Source organism: Corythoichthys intestinalis, chromosome 20 (genome assembly GCF_030265065.1).
Source record: "Corythoichthys intestinalis isolate RoL2023-P3 chromosome 20, ASM3026506v1, whole genome shotgun sequence".
Lineage (NCBI taxonomy): Eukaryota > Metazoa > Chordata > Actinopteri > Syngnathiformes > Syngnathidae > Corythoichthys > Corythoichthys intestinalis.
Genome location: NC_080414.1, coordinates 6,017,834 through 6,042,768, shown reverse-complemented (window position 1 = coordinate 6,042,768; position 24,935 = coordinate 6,017,834). Strand labels below are relative to the sequence as shown.

Here is a 24,935-nt window from a genome sequence, read left to right as displayed (position 1 = left end):
GGGTAATATAGTGTGACACGATAGATTTCATATATATGCGCTAGATGCTTAATGTGTTCTGTGAGCCAACCGGGACGAACGTTATCACTTGACATAAAATATCATATATGTGTTATCACTTGACATAAAATATCATATATGTGTTATCATTTGACATAAAATATCATGTATATGCGCTAGTTGCGTAATGCGTTGTGTAGTGTGTATCTGTACACCAATCGGGACTGCCAGTCAGTGTAATAAAACTAAACTATATTACTTTTTTTTTTTTTTTTTTTTTAATTATCATGAGTTAATAGACAAAAGGTAAACATTCAAGGATAAATACCAAAAACAAAATAAATTTAAAACAAACACAAATATACCCCCTGGCATATTAGTGTTTGTTTTATAAATATTTAAAACAATATATACAGTGGGGAGAACAAGTATTTGATACACTGCCAATGGGTTTTCCCATTGTGAGTGTATCAAATAGCAAAAGAAGAAAAGAATGAACAATGACAACACAAGTTGGTGGTGTTGATGCATGTTTATTTAGTTAATAAATATATTTTTCAACAATCAAAACTTTTTGCGGAACATCTTTGTAAATATCTAATGTTAAGAAACGGACACCTACATCTTATAGTCAGGTACGGCAAATATGTGGCTTTATTTCTAAAATTTTGTGAGTATGGCTGATGCGGCTTATAATCCGGGGCGCATTATTGTCCAGAAATGACATACATTTGTGGAGGAAGAATTTTGAAAACAAAATGAGTAGATTAACAATAGAAAGAACATTCTCATTTTTGAGTTTTTTTTACACATTTTTTTAAAACAAAAAAATCCACGTGTAGGTTCTTTATGATGAATTTGCTGAAGTCTTTCCAAAATTTTGTTTGAGAATGCAGGTCCAAAAAAGGTGCTGAACTGTCTCCAGCAGGGCTGAGAACAAAAAGTGGTATTTGCCATGTGGATTTTTTTTTTTTTTTTTTTTTTTTTTGCCATTTGGCATTTTTTTTGCATGTGGCAAAATGGATTTTGTCATGTGGCAAAATTTATTTTTCCGTGTGGCATTTTTTGCCATTTGGCAAAATGGGTTTTGCCATGTGGTATTTTTTTTGCCATTTGGCAAAATGGATTTTGCTATGTGGCATTTTTTTTGCCGTGTGGCAAAATGGATTTTGCCGCAAAATGGATTTTGCCACATGGCACAAAAAATGCCACATAGCAAATAAAAATGCCACATGGCAAAATCCATTTTGCCACATTGCAAAAAAATGCCACATGGCAAAATCCATTTTCCACATGGCTTACAATTTTTGCCACATGGCAAAAAAAATGCCACATGGCAAAATCCATTTTGCCACATGGCACAAAAAATGCCACATGGCAAATAAATGCCACATGGCAACATCAATTTTGCCACATGGCACAAAAAATGCCACATGGCAAATAAAAATGCCCCATGGCAAAAAAATGCTCCATGGCAAAATCCATTTTGCCACATGGCAAAAAAAATGCCACATGGCAAAATCCATTTTCCAGAATGGCATACAATTTTTGCCGCATGGCAAAAATGCCACATGGCAAATCTATTATGCCACATGGCAAAAAAATGCCACACAGCAAAATCCATTTTGCCACATGGCATAAAAAATACCACATGGCAAAAATCCTCTTGCCATTTGGCAAAAAATTGCCACATGGCAAAATCCATTTTGCCTCATGGCCAATACCCCTTTTGGTTTTGCTGTCTCTCCTCCTCAGGATGATTTCAAAAACTACATTACTCAGCATGCCGCCTTCCTACCCGCATGACGTGTCGTACAAGTTTGCGATAGAGCCGCAACCGTAGATTTGCATTTCAAAATAAAGTTGGGATAAAACTGTTGCGATAAAATGCAACTCGAAAACGACCAAAAATCACGTAACATATATTCATATCTACTTATATGATGATTTATTTCATTTGAGGGTCTACCTTACATCAACCTTGGTTGACAGCGCCACGTGTACTCTTATTTTGAAAAGCAATCCGCTTTAGGCATGGGCTGATTTTCTCGCGCTTTACGCGGATGCTGGAGTGTGAAGTAATTGACAATAAACATACTGAATGCACCCCAGACCGTCCCTCATGTTTGCGTAACACATTTTTGATTCGATTGTATCAATGATAGAGTTATACGTTGAAGGCATTGCGTGAACTCGGAAGTCGCTGACAGCTGTTACGCCTTGGAGACATGGAGCATATCCGAACGCCGAAGGTAGCTAACATTTTCTAGCTAATATCAGTAGACGGGGCCTCGGCTTTGAAAACAAATATGCTTGTGTTACATATTATGTACCCGCTTCCCAATGCGTTTGTTGCAGTCAAATGTAAATGCATCTATGCATGTTGCGCTATCTTGTTCGTTTTATGCGTGACAAGCATCCGGGAGCTGTTTTGTGCCATCTTGCACCACCTCATCTTTACTCTTTCAAGTGTCACGCCCTCATTGTATTGATCGATACAACGAAGCTGTCGCTACTGTACATTTTTTGTAATTACGATCCCATTAGAAGGAAGGTGATGTTCTTCTACAGAGACCATATTACTGCTGTTGCACTTTGGAATTATGTGATTGTTATCTTAAAGGTTTTAAAATCCTACCCAGTAGACTATAGAAATGTATCTCGTACATAAAAAACAGCACTTGCACATAATTGGATTGTCGAAGTCTGTAACCTCCGGCTAAATCATTTAATGAAGATCAGACTGAATGTTGCAGATTTCGAAGAGGCCATTGGGAGGCGCTGTAAATAGCTTTAAATCATTTTTAATTGCAAAAAATACAGTATTGAGATAAATGTAATTGCTACTCGTTTGCAAATAATCCTGATATCACTACATATTTACCAATATTACAGCATTCCAAAAGAAATGAGCACAATTGTTTTATGGGGAATGAATTGATACCTTTACCAACCCCAAATGTTGACGATATACTGCTGACTTCCTGTATTGAGCATAGCTGCTGTCATCACTTTTCTGTGACAAGGACAGGAAAAAGGAAACCCAGAAAGAATGTTTGAGTTGCCAAGAATTGCTGCAATTATAACTCAATGATTGGTCAAAATAAGCCTTTGCGACAGAACCATATGCATGTTTATAAGTTAACCACCTAGCTGGGTTTTTACAACCTGTGTGTGAAAAAGCCCGACATGTGACATGGGTGAATAATCAACTCATGGATCAATTTGCATGGTAACATTCAGATAGGACATATAGCATGGGGGAACATAAACATCACATTTGGTACCTTTGCTCTTAACGGCAGTAAAAACATACAGCAAGTGTCTCAATTTAATACCTAAATAAGTAAAGTACTTTTTCTAGTTTTCTCTTTGTAAATAACAACTATGTTACAGTTGTGCTTTGTTGTTTTTCTTAGAGTAATTTCTATTTAGTAAGTCAATTCCCCCAGACGCTGCGACCTATATTATGAAGTCTATGTTGGATGTTTGTGTAAATATCGATTAGTTTGTCTTAATGTGCCTTGCAATTGACAACCAAGCCACGTTGTATTCTGCCACTTGCACAAAGTCAGTTATCCCACAACCCGAATGACAGCAAGCCATTTAGAAATTGGCAGGATGAGGATTCATTCTGGTTACTCAGCTTCGATTGAATTGTGGTAGCGGATGGTGATTGGTCAGGATTAAGTGGCAGTCCGGCTTGGATCGTGGTGTACAAAATGACAATTAGAGGTGTCTTTTCAGAGCAATACATCGCCTGAAAATGGTGTGCGTACAGTGGGGCAAATAAGTATTTAGTCAACCACCAATTGTGCAAGTTCTCCTACTTGAAAAGATTAGCGAGGCCTGTAATTGTCAACAAGGGTAAACTTCAACCATGAGAGACAATGTGGAAAAAAAAAAACAGAAAATCACATTGTTTGATTTTTAAAGAATTTCTTTCCAAATTAGAGTGGAAAATAAGTATTTGGTCACCTACAAACAAGCAAGATTTCTGGCTGTCAAAGAGGTCTAACTTCTAACGAGGCTCCACTCGTTACCTGTATTCATGGCAGCTGTTTTACCTCGCTATCGGTATAAAAGACACCTGTCCACAATCTCAGTCAGTCACACTCTAAACTCCACTATGGCCAAGAACAAAGAGCTGTCGAAGGACACCACAGACAAAATTGTAGACCTGCACCAGGCTGGGAAGACTGAATCTGCAATAGGTAAAACGCTTGGTGTAAAGAAAAAACTGTGGGAGCAATTATTAAAAAATTGAAGACATACAAGACCACTGATAATCTCCCTTGATCTGGGGCTCCATGCAAGATCTCACCACGTGGCGTCAAAATGATAACAAGAACAGTGAGCAGAAATCCCAGAACCACACGGGGGACCTAGTAAATGACCTACAGAAAGCTGGGACCACAGGAACAAAGGCTAATACAAGGGACTAGGACGACTGATCTGTGTAAAGGAAAGAATGAATGGGACCATGTATCGAGAGATTTTGAGTGAAACTCTCCCTCCATCAGCAAGGGCATTGAAGATGAGACGTGGCTGGGTCTTTCAGCATGACAATGATCCCAAACACACATCCAGGGCAACAAAGGAGTGGCTTCCTAAAAAGCATTTCAAGGTCCTGGAGTGGCCTAGCCAGTCTCCAGATCTCAACCGCATAGAAAATCTGTGGAGGGAGTTGAAAGTCCGTGTTGCCCAACGACAGCCCCAAAACATCACTGCTCTAGAGGAGATCTGCATGCAGGAATGGGCCAAAATACCAGCAACAGTGTGTGAAAAGCTTGTGAAGAGTTACAGAAAACGTTTGGTCTCCGTTATTGCCAACAAAGGGTACATAACAAAGTATTGAGATGAACTTTTGGTATTGACCAAATACTTATTTTCCACCATGATTTGCAAATAAATTCTTTAAAACTAAAATAATGTGATTTTCTGGTTTTTTTTTCCACATTCTGTCTCTCATGGTTGAGGTTTACCCATGTTGACAATTACAGGCCTCTCTAATATTTTCAAGAGGGAGAACTTGCACAATTAGTGGTTGACTAAAAACGTATTTGCCCCACTGTATGTATGTACTAGGCCTGCACAATACAGGTAGTTCCGTCCTACGCTAGCGGCGTAACCTAAATTTCCGCGCAAGTCGGAATCAACCCTTTAAGTACCCCTAAATACCTCCCAAATCTCAAAATAACTATTCTAAAACATGATTTATACATCTTTGTACCGTCCTCGCCAAGACGTTGGAGCTACATCCTAGCGAGACAGCCAGCTAAGCTCCGAAATGACCATGTCAGACGTCTGTGCGGTTTGGTGACTTTATTCAGCTGCTCATGACATCAATACTTGCAGAATGCAACTCAAATAAATATTAAATCAGTTTCATCTTCAATAAGAATAATTCAAATTTGCGTTTATAACTAGCTTCTGATACAGCAATAAAAATCCACGTAATCGATTAGCATGTATCAGTTAGCGTCCGCACATCATCAAAAACAATCACATAAACTCGGCCCAAGTATTTGACCACAATTGAAAATGCACAATAAACAGTACAAAAGGTGTTGTAACAGGTGTTGCCTCTGTTGATGCTTCACAAGCAACAAATGTGCGCACAGGCTTGCAATTGTCATCTTTCCCCTCTATAGCACTCGGCTGCGCGACTTCTTCGTGGGAACAAAACAAATGCGCTCTTCCTCGTTTGTGCGCGTGGATTTGCGCTCTTCTTCGTGTGCGCAAATACAGGTAGTCCCAGGTTACAACGAGTTCCGTTCCTACACTGGCGACGTAACCCAAATTTCCGGATAGGTCTGAACAAACCCTTCAAGGACCCCTACTAAATAACTATCCAAAAAGTCCAAAGTATTGTATTTTGTTTAATGATGGCGGATACTCTGCCCTCCGGTGGCAGCGATGGGTCTGGCTGGACTGTTGCCTTGTATGACTGAGAAGCAGACTTAGACATCTGACATGGATGGATAAAGGATAGCCGCGCTCTGGTTTCGCCCACATAAGGCTGTAAGTTGTTTCAGCTAATATATGTTTGCGTATGCATTTGTTATTACGTTTACAGCTACAGTTTGTTGAGCTATGTGTGAGCGATTTGCTATGAGAATTGTAAATACGTTAGCATTGGTAGCATTTAAGCTAGCGGAATTTTGTCAGGCAAATTTAATCTACCGTAACTTTTGCACAATAAGGCGCGCCTGATTATAAGCCGCTACCCACCAAATTTGGCACGAGAATGGCATTTGTTCATAGATAAGCTGCACTGGACTGTAAGCCGCAGCTGTCCTCATTGTATTATGGGATACAGCTTCTTTTGACAGCGGCATCATACGACTGTCATAAGACCAAATGAAACACCACCATAAAGCTTTACAGCCAATTGGTTCATTGCTTCAAGAAGCTTCATTTGGTCATCACTACTCCCTTGGGGTTGACAGCCCACCTCTGCTGCCACCTGCTGTTAGCACTGTTGTCTTCCAACATTCCTCTTAACATGCACTGCAGCGCTACAGATGTACATAACAATCAAAATTCATGTTCTGTGCTAATTATTTCGTCAGTTACTGTTCCAGTTGTTTCATTATTTGCTAGTTATGGTATTTGGTAACACTTTATTTGACAGTGGAGCCATCAGACTGTCATTAGACAATCATAATTATGACATAACACTGTCACGACCATTTATGAAGGCTTATAACAGATGTCATTTAGTGTTAACCGGCAAATTATCTCACTTTTGCATGGATGTAAAAGATCCAAGCTGGACATAAATGGTGTTAGCGACATAATTTGCTGGATGACACTTAATAACATAAGCATTCAGTAACGCCCATGATAGAGTCATGTCATTATTATTACCGTCTTATGACAATGTTATGAAACCGCTGTCAAATAAAGTGTTACCTATTAACCCAAATAAATCAACAAATAGGCCGCACTGGACTATAAGCCGCAGGATTCAAAATGAAGGAAAAAAGTAGCCGCTTTTAGTCCGAAAATTACGGTACTAAATTTACATATTGATCAGACTAGATGGATGTTTGAACATCAAATGTTTTGTTTCAAGTGTTTTATTGTTAAAATGCGTGTCGTTTTGAACAAAAGTGTACAAATATCTGTTACAGCTTTACAAATTGTCAAACGTGAAGGAAGTGAAAAGCTTCAAAAAGCACAATTGCCTTGTTTGCTATCTGTAAAGCTGAACAACTTCACGTTTATTGAGGACAGAACACTTCATATTAATGGAGTAAAGTAAAAAATAAGATACTGGTAGGTACAAAATAGTGGGGAAAAAAAAGGCAAAATCATGTAAGTCGGTTACGTTGCAAGTTTGCAGCCCGAGGACTACCTGTAATATGAATACAACGAGGTCATGGTGAGACAACCAAAATCTTCCAAAATAGAGTTCAAGTCATCTGGGGAAAATTCTTTTAGTTTTAATATTATAATATATCGTAAAACCCCAAAAAGTTGCAATGTCAGTATTTTCAGCTCTAGCATGCACTCAATATATCCATAAGATGATTATTTGAGATGTGTGTTTATAGGTGGAGCAGGTGCGCTTGTTGGATCGTTTCAGCAACAAATCCACCAGCGGCACACTATACCTCACAGCGACGCACCTCATCTTTGTGGAGGTCAGCTCCAACAATTCCCCATCTGCTGGGCAAGAAGTTTGGGTGAGTGGATCTCAGTGTTACAAGTTCAAATGCATCCCAGTTTGCGTAATTCAGGATGTACTAACGGAACACAACTTCCACTCTTTGCAGATTTTGCACCACCACATTGCATCTGTGGAGAAGCTCTCGCTCACCACCTCGGGCTGTCCATTGGTCATTCAGTGTCGTAACTTCAGAGTGGTTCACTTTGTGGTGCAGCGAGAACGCGACTGCCATGACATCTACAGCTCGCTTTTGCGCCTTCTTCGGCCTGGTGGGTTTCACTGTTTCTTGACAATATTGTGTTTTTTTATAGGGCTGTCAAACGATTGAAATTTTAAATTGAGTTAATCACAGCTTAAAAATGAATTAATCGTAATTAATCGCAATTCAAACCATCTCTAAAATATGCCCTATTTTTCAGTAAATTATTGTTGGAATGGGAAGATAAGACACAAGACAGACATAAACATTCAACATACTGTACATAAGTATTGTATTTGTTTATTATAACAATAAATCCACAAGATGGCTTAACATTATTAACATTCTTTCTGTTAAAGGGATCCACGGATAGAAAGACTTGTCGTTCTTAAAAGATAAATTCGAGTACATGTTATAGTAATTTTAGATTAAAACCCCTCTTCATATTTTCGTTTTACTAAAATATGTAAAATTTTCAATCAAAAAATAAATTAATAGCTCGCCATTGTTGACGTCGCCGAGCGGGACGTCACATGGGCTCCCTGCCGTTCTTCCAGTGTCTTTAACCACGTAAGGTAGTGATTGAAATACACCACAAGGTGTCAATGGCGAGTTTTAAATTGGAGATCTAGCCAAGGCAAAGTCTGAGTAAGTTTTATGTGTATTTTGCATAGCTATTTTGATTGGGAATGCCAGTTCTCTTTGCGTTGAGCGCCTTTCTTTTTGTGAAAATTATTTTTTTGAGAGAGAGGAATATTATTTTTATTGTGCTTTCACTAAATGATACTGTAGCGACTTAACTGTTCCGTCCAAATGCATAATGGGAAGTTGTGCAACCGTGACTGTCAGTGGTGGCTGTAAATGGTATACAGTAGGCTATGTTCTGCATTGTCTTCAATTACCGTATTTTTGGACTATAAATCGCACTGGAGTATAAGTCGCATTTTGGGGGGTACATTTACTTGATAAAATTCAACACATAGAACGGATATGTCATCTTGAAAGGCAATTTAAAATAAAATTTTTAAAAAACAATAGAGAACATCATGCTGAATAAGTGTACAGGATGATAATGTTACATGATGCATGAACAACGAAATGCGAATTTGGCCGGTATGTTAACGTAACATCGCTATTAAGAGTTATTCAGATAACTATAGCAAAAAGAACATGCTAACAAGTTTACCAAACCATCAAGTGTCACTCCAAAACACCAAAATAAAATGTGAAATGATATAATAATGTGTTAATAATTTCACACATAAATTGCTCCAGAGTATAAGTCGCACCTCCAGCCAAACTATTAAAAAAACTGCGACTTATAGTCCGAAAAATATGGTATGTGTGTTAAGAAAAAGATCGTCTCCTGTGTGAAATAGGAATATTATTTTTGTTGTGCTTTCACTAAATGATACTGTACCGACTTAACTGTTCCGCCCAAATGCATGATGGGAAGTTGGGCAACCATGACTGTCAGTGGTGGCTGCAAATGGTGTACAGTCGGGTCTTCGTTGTGTTCAATTAAGCGTGTTAAGAAAAAGATTGTCTCCTGTCATTCTTCCCCACGTCGTTCGCCACAATACTTATATTTGTTGTCAAAGAGTTGCCAAAGCTTAAGCCAATAAAAGGCGCGGTCCAATGAACGCCTTTGTCCATTCGCATTTCTCTGCCTTTTCGCTCTCAATGTTCTAAAACGGCGTCATTGTAAACTGTTTGAGTCAACGCATGAACGGGTCATTCCCTGCATGCGTTTATCGTGTCAATTATTTCAACATGATTAATTAAAACAATTAATTACCCCCCAATAACGAGATAAATTTGACAGCACTAGTTTTTTAATACACTGAATTCATTGCGTATACATGCACATTCCATTGACATTTAATAAACAACACTTGCAGTTGAATTGGCTACAATTGTGGAACAAATCTAACGCCATTATTTCCTTCCTTTTTTACAGTGTCGTACGATGAGCTGTACGCATTCTCGTACAATCCCAAACAGAACGACCAGCAGCGTGAGGAAGGCTGGCAGCTAATTGACTTAGGAGCAGAGTTCGAGAGGATGGGCGTCCCCTGCGACCAATGGCAACTCACAGATGTGAACAGAGACTACAAGGTCCATGATGTTCTGATCGTATAAAATGTGATGTACCGGTAGATTGCAATAGAGCACCTGTTGTGTAATGCATACTTTCACTAAGATTTATTATTTTTGCTTCTTTTTTACATAAATAGCCATGTATTTTTGATGTAGTTGACAAGAAAGTTTAATACCAGGGAACGTAAAATTCAGAGTGTTGTGCATGTTGGTCCAAAAGGGGGCGTTCAAACTCAACAATAACGCTATGAGATCAACATTATTGCATGTTCATTTCCAAACAATAATAATGTAGTTATGTTTGCATGCCTTACTTCCTAGATTTGTGAGACATATCCACGCGACCTGTACGTCCCCATCACGGCCAGTAAGCCCATTATTGTGGGCAGTTCCAAGTTCAGGAGCAAAGGACGCTTTCCAGTACTTACTTACTTCTACCAAGAGAAGAAGGTCAGTAGTTGACTCTCATTGCATTAGCTTCTTGCTACTTGATTGCGGTATTTTTTTCAGTAATGTCTGGATATGGATTAATATTTTCATTTATTTGGCTATTGTGTGTACATGACAGGCGGCAGTGTGCCGGTGCAGCCAGCCTCTGTCTGGCTTTAGTGCACGCTGTTTAGAAGATGAGAGCATGCTTCAGGCCATCAGCAAAGCCAACCACAACAGCCGATTTGTTTACGTCATGGACACCAGGCCAAAAGTAAGACCCGATGTCTGCTTTGATTATTCTGCTTCAACCGTGATCTGCACAAAGATAGCATCATATGTATTACTAATCTATAACTAATCGATTAAATCGATTAAAATCGATTGATAAATTAGTTGCCAACGAACTTGATAATCGATTTTTGCCGGCAGCTATGAGCAGTCCCATTTGGATCTTTGTGTGCAATGTGAGGCTGAGAACACGCTGATTAGAGCAAGAGAGAGAGGGATCACTGCTAGCCTGGTCGGGTTGCTGAATCAATAACTTTACGAGCTGTCGAGAGTTAGATTATCTTTTTGTGATAGATCCAGTGTGCCTCCGTCAGAGGTGAGTCAATGAAGCCGATTGTATTGTTTGTATTCTTTGTTGATGAGACGTTACTACTTAGCACAGAGCGCTAAGCTAGTTAGCGAAGATGCTAATCAGTGTCTAAAGTGTCCGTTTGTATTGTGTTTTGGAGAAGCATATTAGCACTAGAGTTATTGTTAGATTTTAAAGTTTTCCCATTTCTTTTAACAAAGAAATCACACACATAAACCGATTCATATAACCATGCAACCTTTTTGGTGTGGAGTGCCACTTTCAAATTTTCTTGTCAATCAGTGTGCCACACCAAGATTAATGAAGCACATCCGCATTTTTATATCCAACAGAGCTGAAATTGGTTTGTATTTATGAACAACTGCTTGATAAAGAGAACGGATTCATTACAGTTTGCCTGTTCATTTGGAGGCTTAGTCATTGACACAATTTATATCAGCGCTTTGTCCACAAGATAAATGTCAATCGCCCTTTGTTTTATTTGAATTAACAGGACTTTTGTATTATTTGTATACTGAGAAATTCTTTTTATGCTTGATGCTCAGAACCTTGATTAAAAAGTTAAGAACACGTTTTACGTACTTAAAACAGTCCAGTTGTAGGCTACAGTTACGTCAGGAAGCTGTAATAAAATACTATTTTTGAAGGAAATAGTCATCCATTTTGTCTTCATTGTTACTTACAACATGTCTAAAACAACTTCAAGCTAAATCTTGAAGGTAATTGGAAAAAGTGGCATTTATCGATTATGAAAATAATCGTTAGTTACTGCCCTAATATGAATTTTGGTGAATTTGGTGCATGAATAAGTACGGAACTACAAGCATAAGTAGTAGAGGTGTGCGAAATTTCCGATTCTTAGATTATTCGCGATTTGGCCGTGGAAGATTCGAGAACGATTCACAAACATCCAAATTCCGATTATTGAAATATGTCAAGTAAAGCGGAAGTAAAACACACTCAGCGCGCCGCGCGGTCTTCGGGACGCAATGAGGAATGGAGCGAGTGTAGCTAAACATCATGCTTGTCATTACCCGGCCCCTCGGGTAATGCCAATGCTCAACTCACGGCTCTAGCTCAACTCATGCCGCGAGATAAAAAAAAAAAACAACAAACCTGACTGCTGCCGAAAGCTGCTACAAAGTACGTCCACAATACATAATGTTAAGGTAGATATCATATTTATATAGGATTAGATGTAGAATAGACTCGGTGGCGATAGCAGCACATGTAGAGAAAGCTAGATGCGGGCTTCAGTAAACGGTCGCCTTCTTAAAGCAGTAGACTTCCCTGCAAGGCTGTTGTAGCGACCCTTCCAAGCAAACTTAATTAACTTTTTATCTAAAATACTCCTAAATCGGTAAAATATTGACTTGAATCTATCTTTAAAATAGTTTTAAAACGTTAACATGTCGAAAGTAGACAAAAGGGAAATTATGGAATAACAGGAGCAATTTTAACAACTTTAACGGTTGATTTACAACATTAAATTAATTGAATGTAGTTTAAAGCTGCTGATACAGAATGGGGATTTGAGTATATTATTTATTGTTTTTAACTGTTAATTTGATAGTAAATTAGTCCTTTTTTTTTTTTTTTTTGGGTCATCAATAATCGATTTATAATCGAATCGTAGCCTCTGAATCGTAATCGTAATCGAATCGTTAGGTGCCCAAAGATTCCCACCTCTAATAAGTAGTGTCCACAATTGGTGCAACACAGAAATGAATACTGTAATTCACTCTTGATGGGTTGGCAGGCCCTCTAGGGACCGAACTACTTGCATACTAGCCATGAAAAAACAAATGTTCCAAATTGTACTCCCTTTAAACTGCTAGCTCTTCATCTTACCGCTATCTTGCAGCTCAACGCACTCGCCAACCGAGCGGCGGGCAAAGGCTATGAGAACGAGGACAACTACTCCAACATTCGCTTCCAGTTTGTGGGCATCGAGAACATCCATGTAATGAGGACCAGCCTGCAGAAACTGCTTGAAGGTAAAGAATTGAATTACTGCATCAAAGATTCACTGTGGTACTGTAAACTTAAGCTTGATTTGTATGTGTCCCTTAGTGATTGGATCTCGGTCCCTCTCCATGAGTGACTATCTGGTAGGACTGGAAAGCTGCGGCTGGTTGAGGCATATAAAGTCTGTTGTGGATGCAGCAATCTTCCTCGCTAAGGTACATTTGAAAAGTAATATGTGTAAATTTTATTTAATTAAAATAGGATTTTTAAAATGAAGTTGTATGGTTGTAATCACTATGTTAAATATAAAATTAATTCTTAATTTGAGTAGAGATTTTCATTGGATCCTAACAAAGTAAGTTCCAGGATTCAAACCTACCGTAATTTTCGGACTATCAGGTGCACCTGACTATAAGCCGCCACCCACCAAATTTGACACAAAAACGACATTTGTTCATAGATAAGCGGCACTGGACTATAAGCCTCAGCCGCCCTTACTGTTTTATGGGATATTTACACCAAAAGATATTAACCGGTAACACTTTATTTGACAGCGGCATCTTGAGACTGTCATAAGACCAAATGAACCACCATGAAGCTTTGAATCAATTGGCTGCAAAGCTTCATTTGGCCATCACTGCTCCCTTGAGGGAGACAGTCAACCTATGCTGCCATCTGCGGCCAACACTGTTGTCGTCCAACATGCCTCCTAGCATGCTACAGATGCTACAACGCTACAACAATCAAAATACATTTCTCATTGTTCTGTGCTAATTATTTCTTCAGTTACTGTTCCAGTTGTTTCATTCATTGCCAGTTATGGTATTTGGTAACACTTTATCTGACAGTGGCGCCATAAGACTGTCATGAGACCATCATAATTATGACATGACACTGACATGAGCATTAATAAGTGCTTATGACAGATATCTTTTTGTATCATCAGGTAAATTATCTCACTTTTGAATGGATGTAAAAGATCCGAGCTGTACATAAATGCAGTTAGCGACATAATTTGCAGGATGACACTTGATGACATTAGTCATTTGCATTCATTAATGCCCATGATAGTGTCATGTCATAATTATGACGGTCTTATGGCAGTCTTATGATGTAGCTGTCAAATAAAGTGTTACCTAATAACTAGGGCTGTCAAAATTAACGCGTTAGCGAGCGGTAATTAATTTTTAAAATTAATCCTGTTAAAATATTTGACGCAATTAACGCACAAATGCCCCGCTCAAACATATTAAAAGGACAGCAAAGTGAAAGGTGTACTTGTTGTGTTTTTCGGAGTTTTGCCGCCCTCTGCTGGCGCTTGGGTGCGACTGATTTAATAGGCTTCAGTACCCATTGTGTAAGTAATTATTGACATCAACAATGGCGGGCTGCTAGTTTATTTTTTGATTGAAAATTTTACAAATTTTATTAAAACGAAAGCATGAAGAGGGGTTTTAATATAAAATTTCTATAACTTTTACTAGTTATTATCTTTTATTTATTTTCTATATTTTTTTATAAATATTTATATATTTTATTTATTATTTATTATTTTTATTTATCTTTTAAGAACTACAAGTCTTTCTATCCATGGATCGCTTTAACAGAATGTTAATAATGGTAATGCCATCTTGTTAATTTATTGTTATAATAAAGAAATACAGTACTTATGTACCGTATGTTGAATGTATATATCCATCTCGGTCTTATCTTTCCATTCAAACAATAATTTACAGAAAAATATGGCATATTTTATAGATGGTTTGAATTGCGATTAATTGCGATTAATTAATTTTTGAGCTGTAATTAACTCGGCTAAAAATTTTAATCGTTTGGCACCCCTACTAATAACCCAATAAATCAACAAATAAGCCGCACCGGACTAAAATGAGGGAATAAAGTAGCAACTTATAGTCTGAAAATTATGGTAATAAAGGCTTATGATTATAAGTCATTAATGAGTGGATCTTATGGACAGTTATAACCATTCTGCTTTTTTTGTTATAACCATTCTGCTTTTTTTTGTATAACGTGCAATGATGGCTCCGAGCTTTGCATCCAGTAAAGAACGTCAAAGTGCAGTAACATGCGTGAATGTAGTTTTTTTGTAGACTTGTGCATGCGTGTACGGTACTTTACCACAATCAAGAATTGGATGTAGCTGACACAATGCATCTCCTAGGTTCATGTAAATGACTAAATATCCTAAAGTGGTGGCTCAGTTTTACTTTGATAAACCTGAAATGCGGTGTGTTACTATCACATTTGAATCCGTTTTTTGTTTTGTATTAGACATACAATGCCTTAGAGAGAAACCCCATCATTGGATAGTGTGAGTAACATCACTTTTTAAACTACTGTGCCATCCAACCACTAGGCGGTGACCCAGGAAGGAGCCAGCGTTTTGGTTCATTGTTCTGATGGGTGGGATCGAACAGCGCAGGTCTGCTCCCTTGGAGCTCTACTCATGGATCCCTACTATCGTACCATCAAGGGTTTCATGGTAACTGCCACTTATTCCTCGGATGTTATTGTGTCCTACAGTACTTTTGTCGTTCTCATCTTGTTTTCTGTTTTTTTTAGGTACTGATAGAAAAAGACTGGATCTCCTTCGGCCACAAGTTTGCAGATAGGTAAGTTTTTGGTGCCATTTTATTTTTAACTGATTTGTAAAAGTACACTTCAAGATTCGTTTGGAAAAATTGTAGTTTGAACACATTCATCATTCTTATTTTGCTTATTAGAATAAATGTAAAGTGAAATATCCAACGTTGTTTCACACTCAAACTGCCTGCATCATAACCAATGTTGGTGTCAACATTGGTAGGGACGATATAACAGCATAACATGCATGTACACTTTTTGCTGGGGACGGGACATTAATAAGACCGGATTAATGAACGGGGATCAGGGCTAGTCTGGATTGACTTCTACTTTCATGTGTATTGGTTCAGGTGATACAATGTTCGATTCAAACCTTTGTTTTCAAAAACTACTAAAGAAACATTTTGAAGCTCAAGTCCCTTTATTAAAAAAGGGTTAGGGGTTAAGGGTTAAGGGTTATCTAAGAATGGATCAAATTCTGGGGGACACTAGAGCACCCCTTGCCTCAAACTAAAGTATTGTAATATGAAAGTGATTTAGGAAAGAAAATTAATGAAAAAAAATCTGAGATATCCAAGGGCTGATCTACATCCGAGGCATACTAGACTACCCCAAGACTCGAACCAAAGTACTTTCAGGAAATTCTGATGTCAGTTCATGTCCCCCTGAAGTGGACCCATTTTTGGATAGTTCCCTGTTTTTTTAGATAAATGGACTTGCACTCTGAAGCCCCCGTGTTGCATTACCGTAATGCACATAATGCAAACAATGATCCAAATGAGCGACTGCTAGCATGACTTTATTGTTCCTTGTGGAGGCTGGCCTGACCGCAGTAGTTTTGTAGGTTAGCAAGTTCACACAACTCTGATGCAGGTTGGAGTTTCAGAAGCAAAATTAGTGGTGTCTCCCCCACTTCCATAACATTGACGTCATTTTAAATAATTTAGAATAGCTGCTGCTGGCTGAAAAAAACTTTTAATATCCCTCTTCTTCAAAGGGGGCGGAAAAGGCAGCATAACATGAATCTGTCGGGGCTCTGTGAGTGGGTGTCTCTGTGGCGGAGGGAAGGGGGTTAAGTCATCAGCCAATCAAGCGTGTGTTTAAGGGGGGGGGGGGAATGTTCCGGCACATTCAGCAAGTGAAAAGGGATAAATGTAAGCCTGAACATTATGAAAATAATTCACCTAATAATGGTAGGGTCTATTCTATCCTTACAACATATGGGAAGACAATCGAAATTACCTTTATAGCTGTATAATGCAAATAAGGTTGCTTAAAAGTTGGTGGGGACAATTTGAAAATCCTGAAAAGTTGGTAGTGTTATGTCCCAACCGTCCCGATGCAAACCTACGCCCTTGATCATAACACCTTTATAAATGGTATAGACAATGTTTGCTCGTTTTTTTTTTCAGTTCGTAACTTCAAAAAGACACTAGGATAAAAACATCACTGGCCGTATTCTTTCATGATGACATTAAAAGCCAAAGAAATAGCAACCTCACAAGTGGCGTTAATCATTTAGAAATGCTGATTTATTGAAGTCCTCACAGGATTGGCTGACATCTCGCATGATGGCATTGTCAAGTACTTGCCTATGGAAACATAACAATATTCTTAGATATAGATATTACGGGTGTGCCATCTTAGTAGGCACCCCACTTTTCAGTTCAATTATGATTCAGGGTCCTACGTCGCCTGTCGAATCTCGATGCATCTAATAATCGATTTTTTTGGCACACTGCTAATAGATTTACAGTACTATGTACAATAGTTGTGTAGAAATACATTGCACATTAATGACAGGTGTTCCTAAAATTGATTACCTTATTTAGCTACATGAAATGACCAAATTATACAACAGTAGAGCAGCATTGTCGGAGTGAACAGTTGACACATGAATATAAACTGTAACCTAGGTGTGATCAATTGGACGGAGACCCAAAGGAAGTGTCTCCCATCTTCACTCAGTTCCTTGAATGTGTCTGGCAGCTATCTGAGCAGTTCCCTCAGGTGTGTGTCCCGCATGCAAGATTTTTTTTATTATTTTCTATCCAGATTTTACATGCATTTTTACTCCTTTCACCAGGCATTTGAATTTAGCGAGTGGTTCCTGCTTCAGATCCACGAGCACGTCCACTCATGTCAATACGGAAACTTCCTCGGTAACAACCAGAGGCAGAGAGAAGAGCTGCAGTGAGTCCCCAATGCTCTCAACTGAAAACGAATGATAGTATCCTTAACTGGCCTTTATAATGGCAAACTTGATAGATATGTTTGGTTTAATTTCGGTCATCAAAAAAAATCTTTATTTGTTGTGATTTTTCCTATGACTGTTTTTTTTTCTAGGCTAAGAGAGAGGACTCATTCATTGTGGGCGCATCTAATGAGTGAAAAATCGAACTACTTGAATCCGTTCTACAGCCTCTCGTACACTGAGACGCACCCTGTGCTTGAGCCCTCCACTTTGCCCTACCATTTCAAGTTTGTACCATATTTTATAGCTCTGTCACATGACTAGCAGTCTGATTTTCATACGTGTCCATTTGTGCGCAAGGTTTTGGAGAAACATGTACCACCAGTTCGATCGCTCTATGCACCCTCGGCAGTCTGTCCTGAAGACCATCCTGACTGGGAGGGAGAACAGTCGGATGGCGGAGAGCAAGTTGCAAGCACTGGAGAGTGTAAGCGAACTTGGACTAAATTTCGTTTTTATAAAAAAATGATTGCTTTGTTAATGCAAAGTTAACTGAAGGAATGACTTTTGCTCAGTAGTCTAGCGTAGTGATTCTAAACCATGGCTCCACAGCACAACTATGGACCGCGCCATCTATTGGGATGCAAATAAGGACGTGATAGTCTTTAATTCAATGCTTCAGCGCCAAGATGCTATTGCAATTTAACGTCTTGCCACTAGTTGGTGACTAAACTATACAGATTGAGCAGCAGTCCCAACTGTAGTACTATGTAACTTTACAGTTTTGGTCGATTTTAGCGACGCCGGTGGACAAAAGCGGTAGTGTTTTGCCTTAAGAAGCAGTTTCCTTGCCTGGCACAGCCAGACTATTCTCCCTGTATTTTTCAAACACTGTGAGAAATAGTCTGGGACCCAGCCCATTAACGTCCTCTCGAGCAAGGTACAAAATCAATCGTCCAATCAGATTTGTTTATTTGCGTGACGTGTTCTTAACGAGTAACGTCACTCTTGCGCGCCGAAAGTAGTGTCTACAACAACACAGATGGCGAACGGGAGAGCCGAGAATAGTAATAAGATAATGAATCCAGTTGTGGCTAAACAATAGCATGTAACATGATATGTTAGCAATCGTGTGGCTTAGTTCTCCAAGTCTTATTTTCGCTTTTCGAAGCAAAAAATCGCACAAAACTAGCCCGGATCATTTCACACAGCGGCGGGGATGTCGATCGTCTTCGCCGATTGGCAAACCGCCCGGCGGGGAGCTAGTTACAGCTCGTTCCCCTGCTACGGACAGGAGAGCTCGCCAGGGAAGCAGCTGGAGAGTACCGCCGACCAAACCGGCCGACGTCGAGGAGCGCGTAGCTGCCACATGGTCAACACGAACATGGCATAAAATAATGCTTTACTACACGGCGAAGACGTAAACAGAGAGCGGCGTGCAGTTGTTGTGCAGCTAACTTGGCAGGATGTGTCTGAGGAGAACTTTTCTACATTTCGGTCCATGATCAAACGTAAGTAAATAGTCCTGAGAGAAGAGAGAAGTGTCCTCCTAGATGTGTTTTCTACTGTTAACATTATTTCAACTGTGAAAAATGTAGTAAACTGAGGTTTAACCCCTTCTCCCCAATTTTTATTTGGTTTTATTTATGTGGTCTTAAAGCAGCCCTAAGCGGATTTCATTTTTTGTTGAGTTTGGCTGTGCTTTTGGACAAAAGCAGTAGTGTTTTACCTGAAGGAAGGCTCCATTTTTATTTATGTTATTGTCTGACTAATACGTTTTTTCAGTTATATTTACTGTATTTAGTCAGATAATGTTGAGTGGGCTTAAGACATGTTTATTTTCTGTATTCCTGGATAGGTAAGAGCTTTTAAACAAGTTTGTATTCATTCACTATGTTAATATAATTTATGATAAATAATTGCAATTTAAATTTGCTAAAAAAAATCCAGACATTTATTCTGGAGGCTGTCAAAATGTTTCTTTAGTAGTTTTTGAAAAATATAGGTTTGAAACGGTGTACCACCTGAACTAATACACATGAAAGTTAGTATTAGGGTTGTTCCGATCATGTTTTTTTGCTCCCGATCCGATCCCGATCGTTTTAGTTTGAGTATCTGCCGATCCCGATATTTCCCGATCCGATTGCTTTTTTTTTTTTGCTCCCGATTCAATTCCAATCATTCCCAATAATTTTTCCCTATCATATACATTTTGGCAATGCATTAAGAAAAAAATGAATAAAACTCGGACGAATATATACATTCAACACACAGTACATAAGTACTGTATTTGTTTATTATGACAATAAATCCTCAAGATGGCATTTACATTATTAACATTCTTTCTGTGAGAGGGATCCACGGATAGAAAGACTTGTAATTCTTAAAGGATAAATGTGACTTTGTATATTGTGACTAAATATTGCTATCTAGTGTATTTGTTACAGTAAATGATACTGTAGCCATTTAACTGTTCTGCCCAAATGCATGATGGGAAGTGCAACCATGACTGTGCGTAGTGGCACCAATTGATATATCTTCTCTGCGTTGGGAAGTAACTTAGGGTGTTAAGGAAAAGATCAACCACTACTGTTCTTCCCAATATTGCTTCCCACGATATTTCTAATTGTTGAGAGAGTGATTTTAAGGCTTTAGCCAATTAAAAAGAGGTTCCAAAGACTGTCAAAATTCTCTCAACTCATTTTATGCTGCCTGTTAACTCTATATATAGGTAAATCGGCGCCATTATAGATTGAACGCGACAATGCGTGAGTGGGTCATACAGCGCATGCGTTAATTGCATTAAATATTTTAACATGATTAATTAAAAGAAATTTATTACCGCCGTTTACGCGATAAATTTGATAGCCCTACTTTAAGCCAAAACTAAAGACTCTGGATGAATGTAAGACATTTTGTCTGTAACGTTAAATACAATTAGAAAACGATTTAATTTAAAAATATATATATATTAAAAAAAGGCATGTCCAACAATATTTTTTTGCCGATTCTGATACTTTGAAAATGACGTGATCGGACCCGTTTCCTTTAGTTTGAATCAAACGGTGTATCACCTGAACTAATACACATAAAAGTTAGTTTAGGTCAATAGTTTTTTTTGCATTGATCATTTGGCCTATCGATTAATTAGGTTCATATTCTTGAAAAATATTGCCCTGACTCCCATTCCCTCAATCTTTTTGGTCTTATTAGTGTCCTGTCCACAGCAAAAAGTGTACATGCAGGTTATGCTGTTATATGGTCCCTACCAATATTGAGAACAAACCTACGCCCTTGGTTGACTGTGAAGATTCCATAATTAATACCTGTAGTCATTTTTTCTGATTTTCTTTTATTGCATATAGAGGCTCCAACAGCTTGGCGTGACACCAGTCGTGAGCGCCGAACTCTCCATAGCCACTCCGACCAGGGAGCATCGTTCACTCGACAAACCCTTCCCGCCGCGCCCCGACTCTCTCATTCTGGGAGCGCCTGTCAATCACAAAGAGGCCCGTCGGCAGCAGGAGGAAGATGAGCACGAGGAGATCGGCGAGGAGGCCACCGAGAGCGCCGACACCGAGCGGACAGTAGAGGGCAGCAGCGGCACCGAGAGCCGTAAGCAGAGCTACGGAGAGCTTGAAGGGACCTACAATAACGATGTGGCCAAAGAGGAACCGGCTGTAGTGAGTCTGGAGTTTGGAGTGGCACGCATGACCTGCTGAGAAAAGGAGGCATTATGAGGAGAGGACAGGTGCAATATAACAGTTTACTGAAAAGTGTATGGGGAGAAGCTCTTGTTTTCAATGTGATTACATGCCGATTATAAAATGGTCCTAAATGGGCCATGTCTATGTCTGTATAGTCTAAATCTCTATGGAAAGCCTCATTATCATGTTGCACCTATAGCAATGCATTTGCTTTTCTTTTTTTTTTTTAAATGAATGTTGGGACGCACTATAGCGAAATAAATTAATCCACAGTGAAATATGTGCTTTCACTTTTTTATTGTGCGTCTAATTATATGATTGATGTTAAAAAGGTCGATTGCTTGTTGTCCTAATATTTGATGACAAATCTCACATTAATCACATTACGTCAGTAATCCTTCCCCACCCTTTTTTTTTTTTTTTTTTTTTTAATACATTCAAGCCCACAAGAACTCATGGATTTTCATCCCCACTGAGGGCCTTCAGCCAGTCTAATCTCACACAACCTCAAAACGAAAATCACACCAAACCGAAAAAAAAAAACCCTGCTCATTATTGCCGTCATTCTGCTTTTGGATAAAGCAGCTGTGGCTCTAAAACCTTGAAGAGGGCTCAGCTGTCACCAGTTGCCACTACTGATCATTTGATCCTATTTTACATCTCACATTGATCAGATAAGCGGACCTACTAATGTGAATTGATCCCAAATCCCATTCTCGCTCCTGTCTGCCAGGACAATAGGTTCTGATGGATGACCCTGAATGGAGGTCGCTTGTACTAATAAACCAGACGCTCACACAGCTTCACAGCAACAAAATCAGTCAAACCGGTCGGACAAGGAACAACATTTTAACATTTTTACTGACTAATCTGTGATTCATGTGAAAAAAGTAGGGCTATCAAACGATTAAAATTTTTAATCGAGTTAATTACAGCTTAAAAATTAATTGATTGTAATTAATGGCAATTCAAACCATCTATAAAATATGCCATATTTTTCTGTAAATTATTGTTGGAATGGAAAGATAAGACACAAGACAGATATATACATTCAACATACTGTACATAAGTACGGTATTTGTTTATTATAACAATAAATCAACAATATGGCATTAACATTATTAACATTCTGTTAAAGCGATCCATGGATAGAAAGTCTTGTAGTTCTTAAAAGATAAATGTTAGTACAAGTTATAGAAATTTTATATTAAAACCCCTCTTCATATTTTCGTTTTAATAAAATATGTAAAAATTTCAATCAAAAAATAAACTAGTAGCCCGCTATTGTTGATGTCAATAATTACTTACACAATGCTCATGGGTGCTGAAACCTATAAAATCAGTCGCACCCAAGCGCCAGCAGAGGGCGGCAAAACTCCATAAAACAATCAACATTTGGGCATTTCACTGTACTGTCATTTAAATATGTCTGAGCGGGGCATGTGCGTTAATTGCGTCAAATATTTTAACGTGATTAAGTAAACAAATTAATTATCGCCCGTTAACGCGATAATTTTGACAGCCCTAGAAAAAAGTATTATCTATTTTCCGATATGTTCCTAATACAACACCCAGCAAAAAATAAACCAAGTAATCTGCAAAATCATCCGAATCCACAGTTCTTCTGCATACTACAACCCCTAGCAAAAAGTTTGAAATCACCAGTCTCGGACGAGCACTCACTCAGACACTTTATCATGTGGAACAAACAAAAATTAGTTCAAAAATGCAACTCTTTAGCATTCAGAAACACTAAAAGAAATGAATAACATTGTGATGGTCAGTAAATGTTAATTTTATAGAGCAAGTGCAGGGAAATATACTGTATTGGGCCGAATATAAGACGGCCCTGATTATAAGACGACCCCCTCTTTTTCAAGACTCACGTTTGAAAAAAGAGTTTTTGAACACCAAATTAATTTTTTTACAGAAAATAATTACAGTACATCTGAAACAAATGATTATAACAATATATTTGAGAGAAAAAACATGTTATTTTGCCTCATTCAAATCTTAATATCTGAACAGTTAAATATGTAAACTTAAGTGCAATCACATTCGTAAACGAATGGCTTCTAGTTTTTGAAATGTAAATAAACCAATCTGTTGTGATAAAGCACTGTGGCAGTCGGGTGTGCTGACTACTGAGCTAATAGCACAGTCTACCTTTAGCTGTGAGTACAGCGAGGCCTCACTACTTCGCGCTTCAAACTTCGTGCCCTCAGTCCATCGGAGATTTTTTTTTTCCAATTAAAAAATAAATAAATACAGTCGTAGACTTCATAATGACCGATTGGAAACACAGACAAATAGCTTTTTACGTTGAAAATTCTTGTGAATAAATGCTTAAATCCCTGAATTCTTTATAGATGTGGACGTAAAACAGTCTGGATTCTCGAAAGCCCGCTAACAGTTTGCTGAAAACATGTCAACAAAGCACATGGATTACTGAAACCATGTCCTATGGTCTGATGAGACAGGTGGGCTTTCTTGTGTACAGTCTTCAGAAGAGTCTTCCTCCTGGGGTGACAGCCATGCACACCAATTTGATGTAGAGTGCGGCATATGGTCTGAGCACTAACAGGCTGACCCCCCACCCGTTCAATCTCTGCAGCAATGCTGACAGCATTCTGGTAACGAGTCACATGACATTTTAGAGGGAAAATGACAAGCACTACTCAATTTGGACAGTGTACTCACTTTTGTGGCCAGTGGTTTAGATATTAATGGCTGTATTTTGAGTTATTTTAAGGGGAAAATAAATTAACTCTATTATATAAGCTGCACACAGACTACTTTTCATTGTGTCAAAGTGTCATTTTGTCAGTGTTGTCCCGTGAAAAGATGTACCGTATTGGCCGGAATATAAGAAGGCCCTGATTATAAGACGACCCCCTCTTTTTCAAGACTCAAGTTTGAAAAAAGACTTTTTGAACTCCAAATTAATTTTTATACAGAAAATAATTACAGTACATCCGAAACAAATTATTATAACAATATATTTGACGGAAAAAGCATGTGATTTTGCCTCATTCAAATCTTAATATCTGAACATTTAAATATGTAAACTAAAGTGCAATCACATTCGTAAATGAATGGCTTCTGGTTTTTGAAATGTAAATAAACCAATCTATTGTGATAAAACAACAAAATTCCAATAACTGCATTCACCATCAAAGTGAAGTCTAACTGTAACTGTAGTCTTGAAACAAATCTGAATAAGGAAAAACATTGCAATAAAATAATGCAAACTGGTTAAACTAAAAAGAGTAGCTGAGATCTGTCATGACAGAGCACTACTCCTCAAGTTCAGCATTCGCTTCAATGATATCTGGCGCCATCTAGCGTCGTGAATGGGTATAACGTCTAGACCGCGAATAAACTGGTTAAAACTGCAAAGAGTAGCTGAGATCTATCATGACAGAACATTAGGCAAGGCAAGGCAAGGCAAATTT

The 24,935-nt window shown here is 38.4% G+C and overlaps 1 protein-coding gene across 1 annotated transcript; it reads left to right on the top strand.

The window, feature by feature from the left end:
- Positions 1–2,044: 2,044 nt before the first annotated feature.
- Positions 2,045–21,758, top strand: mtmr6 (myotubularin related protein 6). The gene is made up of 15 exons (XM_057825069.1): positions 2,045–2,252; positions 7,563–7,694; positions 7,785–7,947; positions 9,838–9,995; positions 10,299–10,427; positions 10,546–10,680; positions 12,872–13,004; positions 13,081–13,190; positions 15,353–15,478; positions 15,559–15,608; positions 17,496–17,589; positions 17,666–17,772; positions 17,926–18,060; positions 18,134–18,260; positions 21,139–21,758. The coding sequence occupies exons 1-15, from the start codon at positions 2,229–2,231 to the stop codon at positions 21,493–21,495; spliced, it is 1,980 nt and encodes a 659-aa protein (XP_057681052.1). The 5' UTR covers positions 2,045–2,228; the 3' UTR covers positions 21,496–21,758.
- Positions 21,759–24,935: the final 3,177 nt, after the last annotated feature.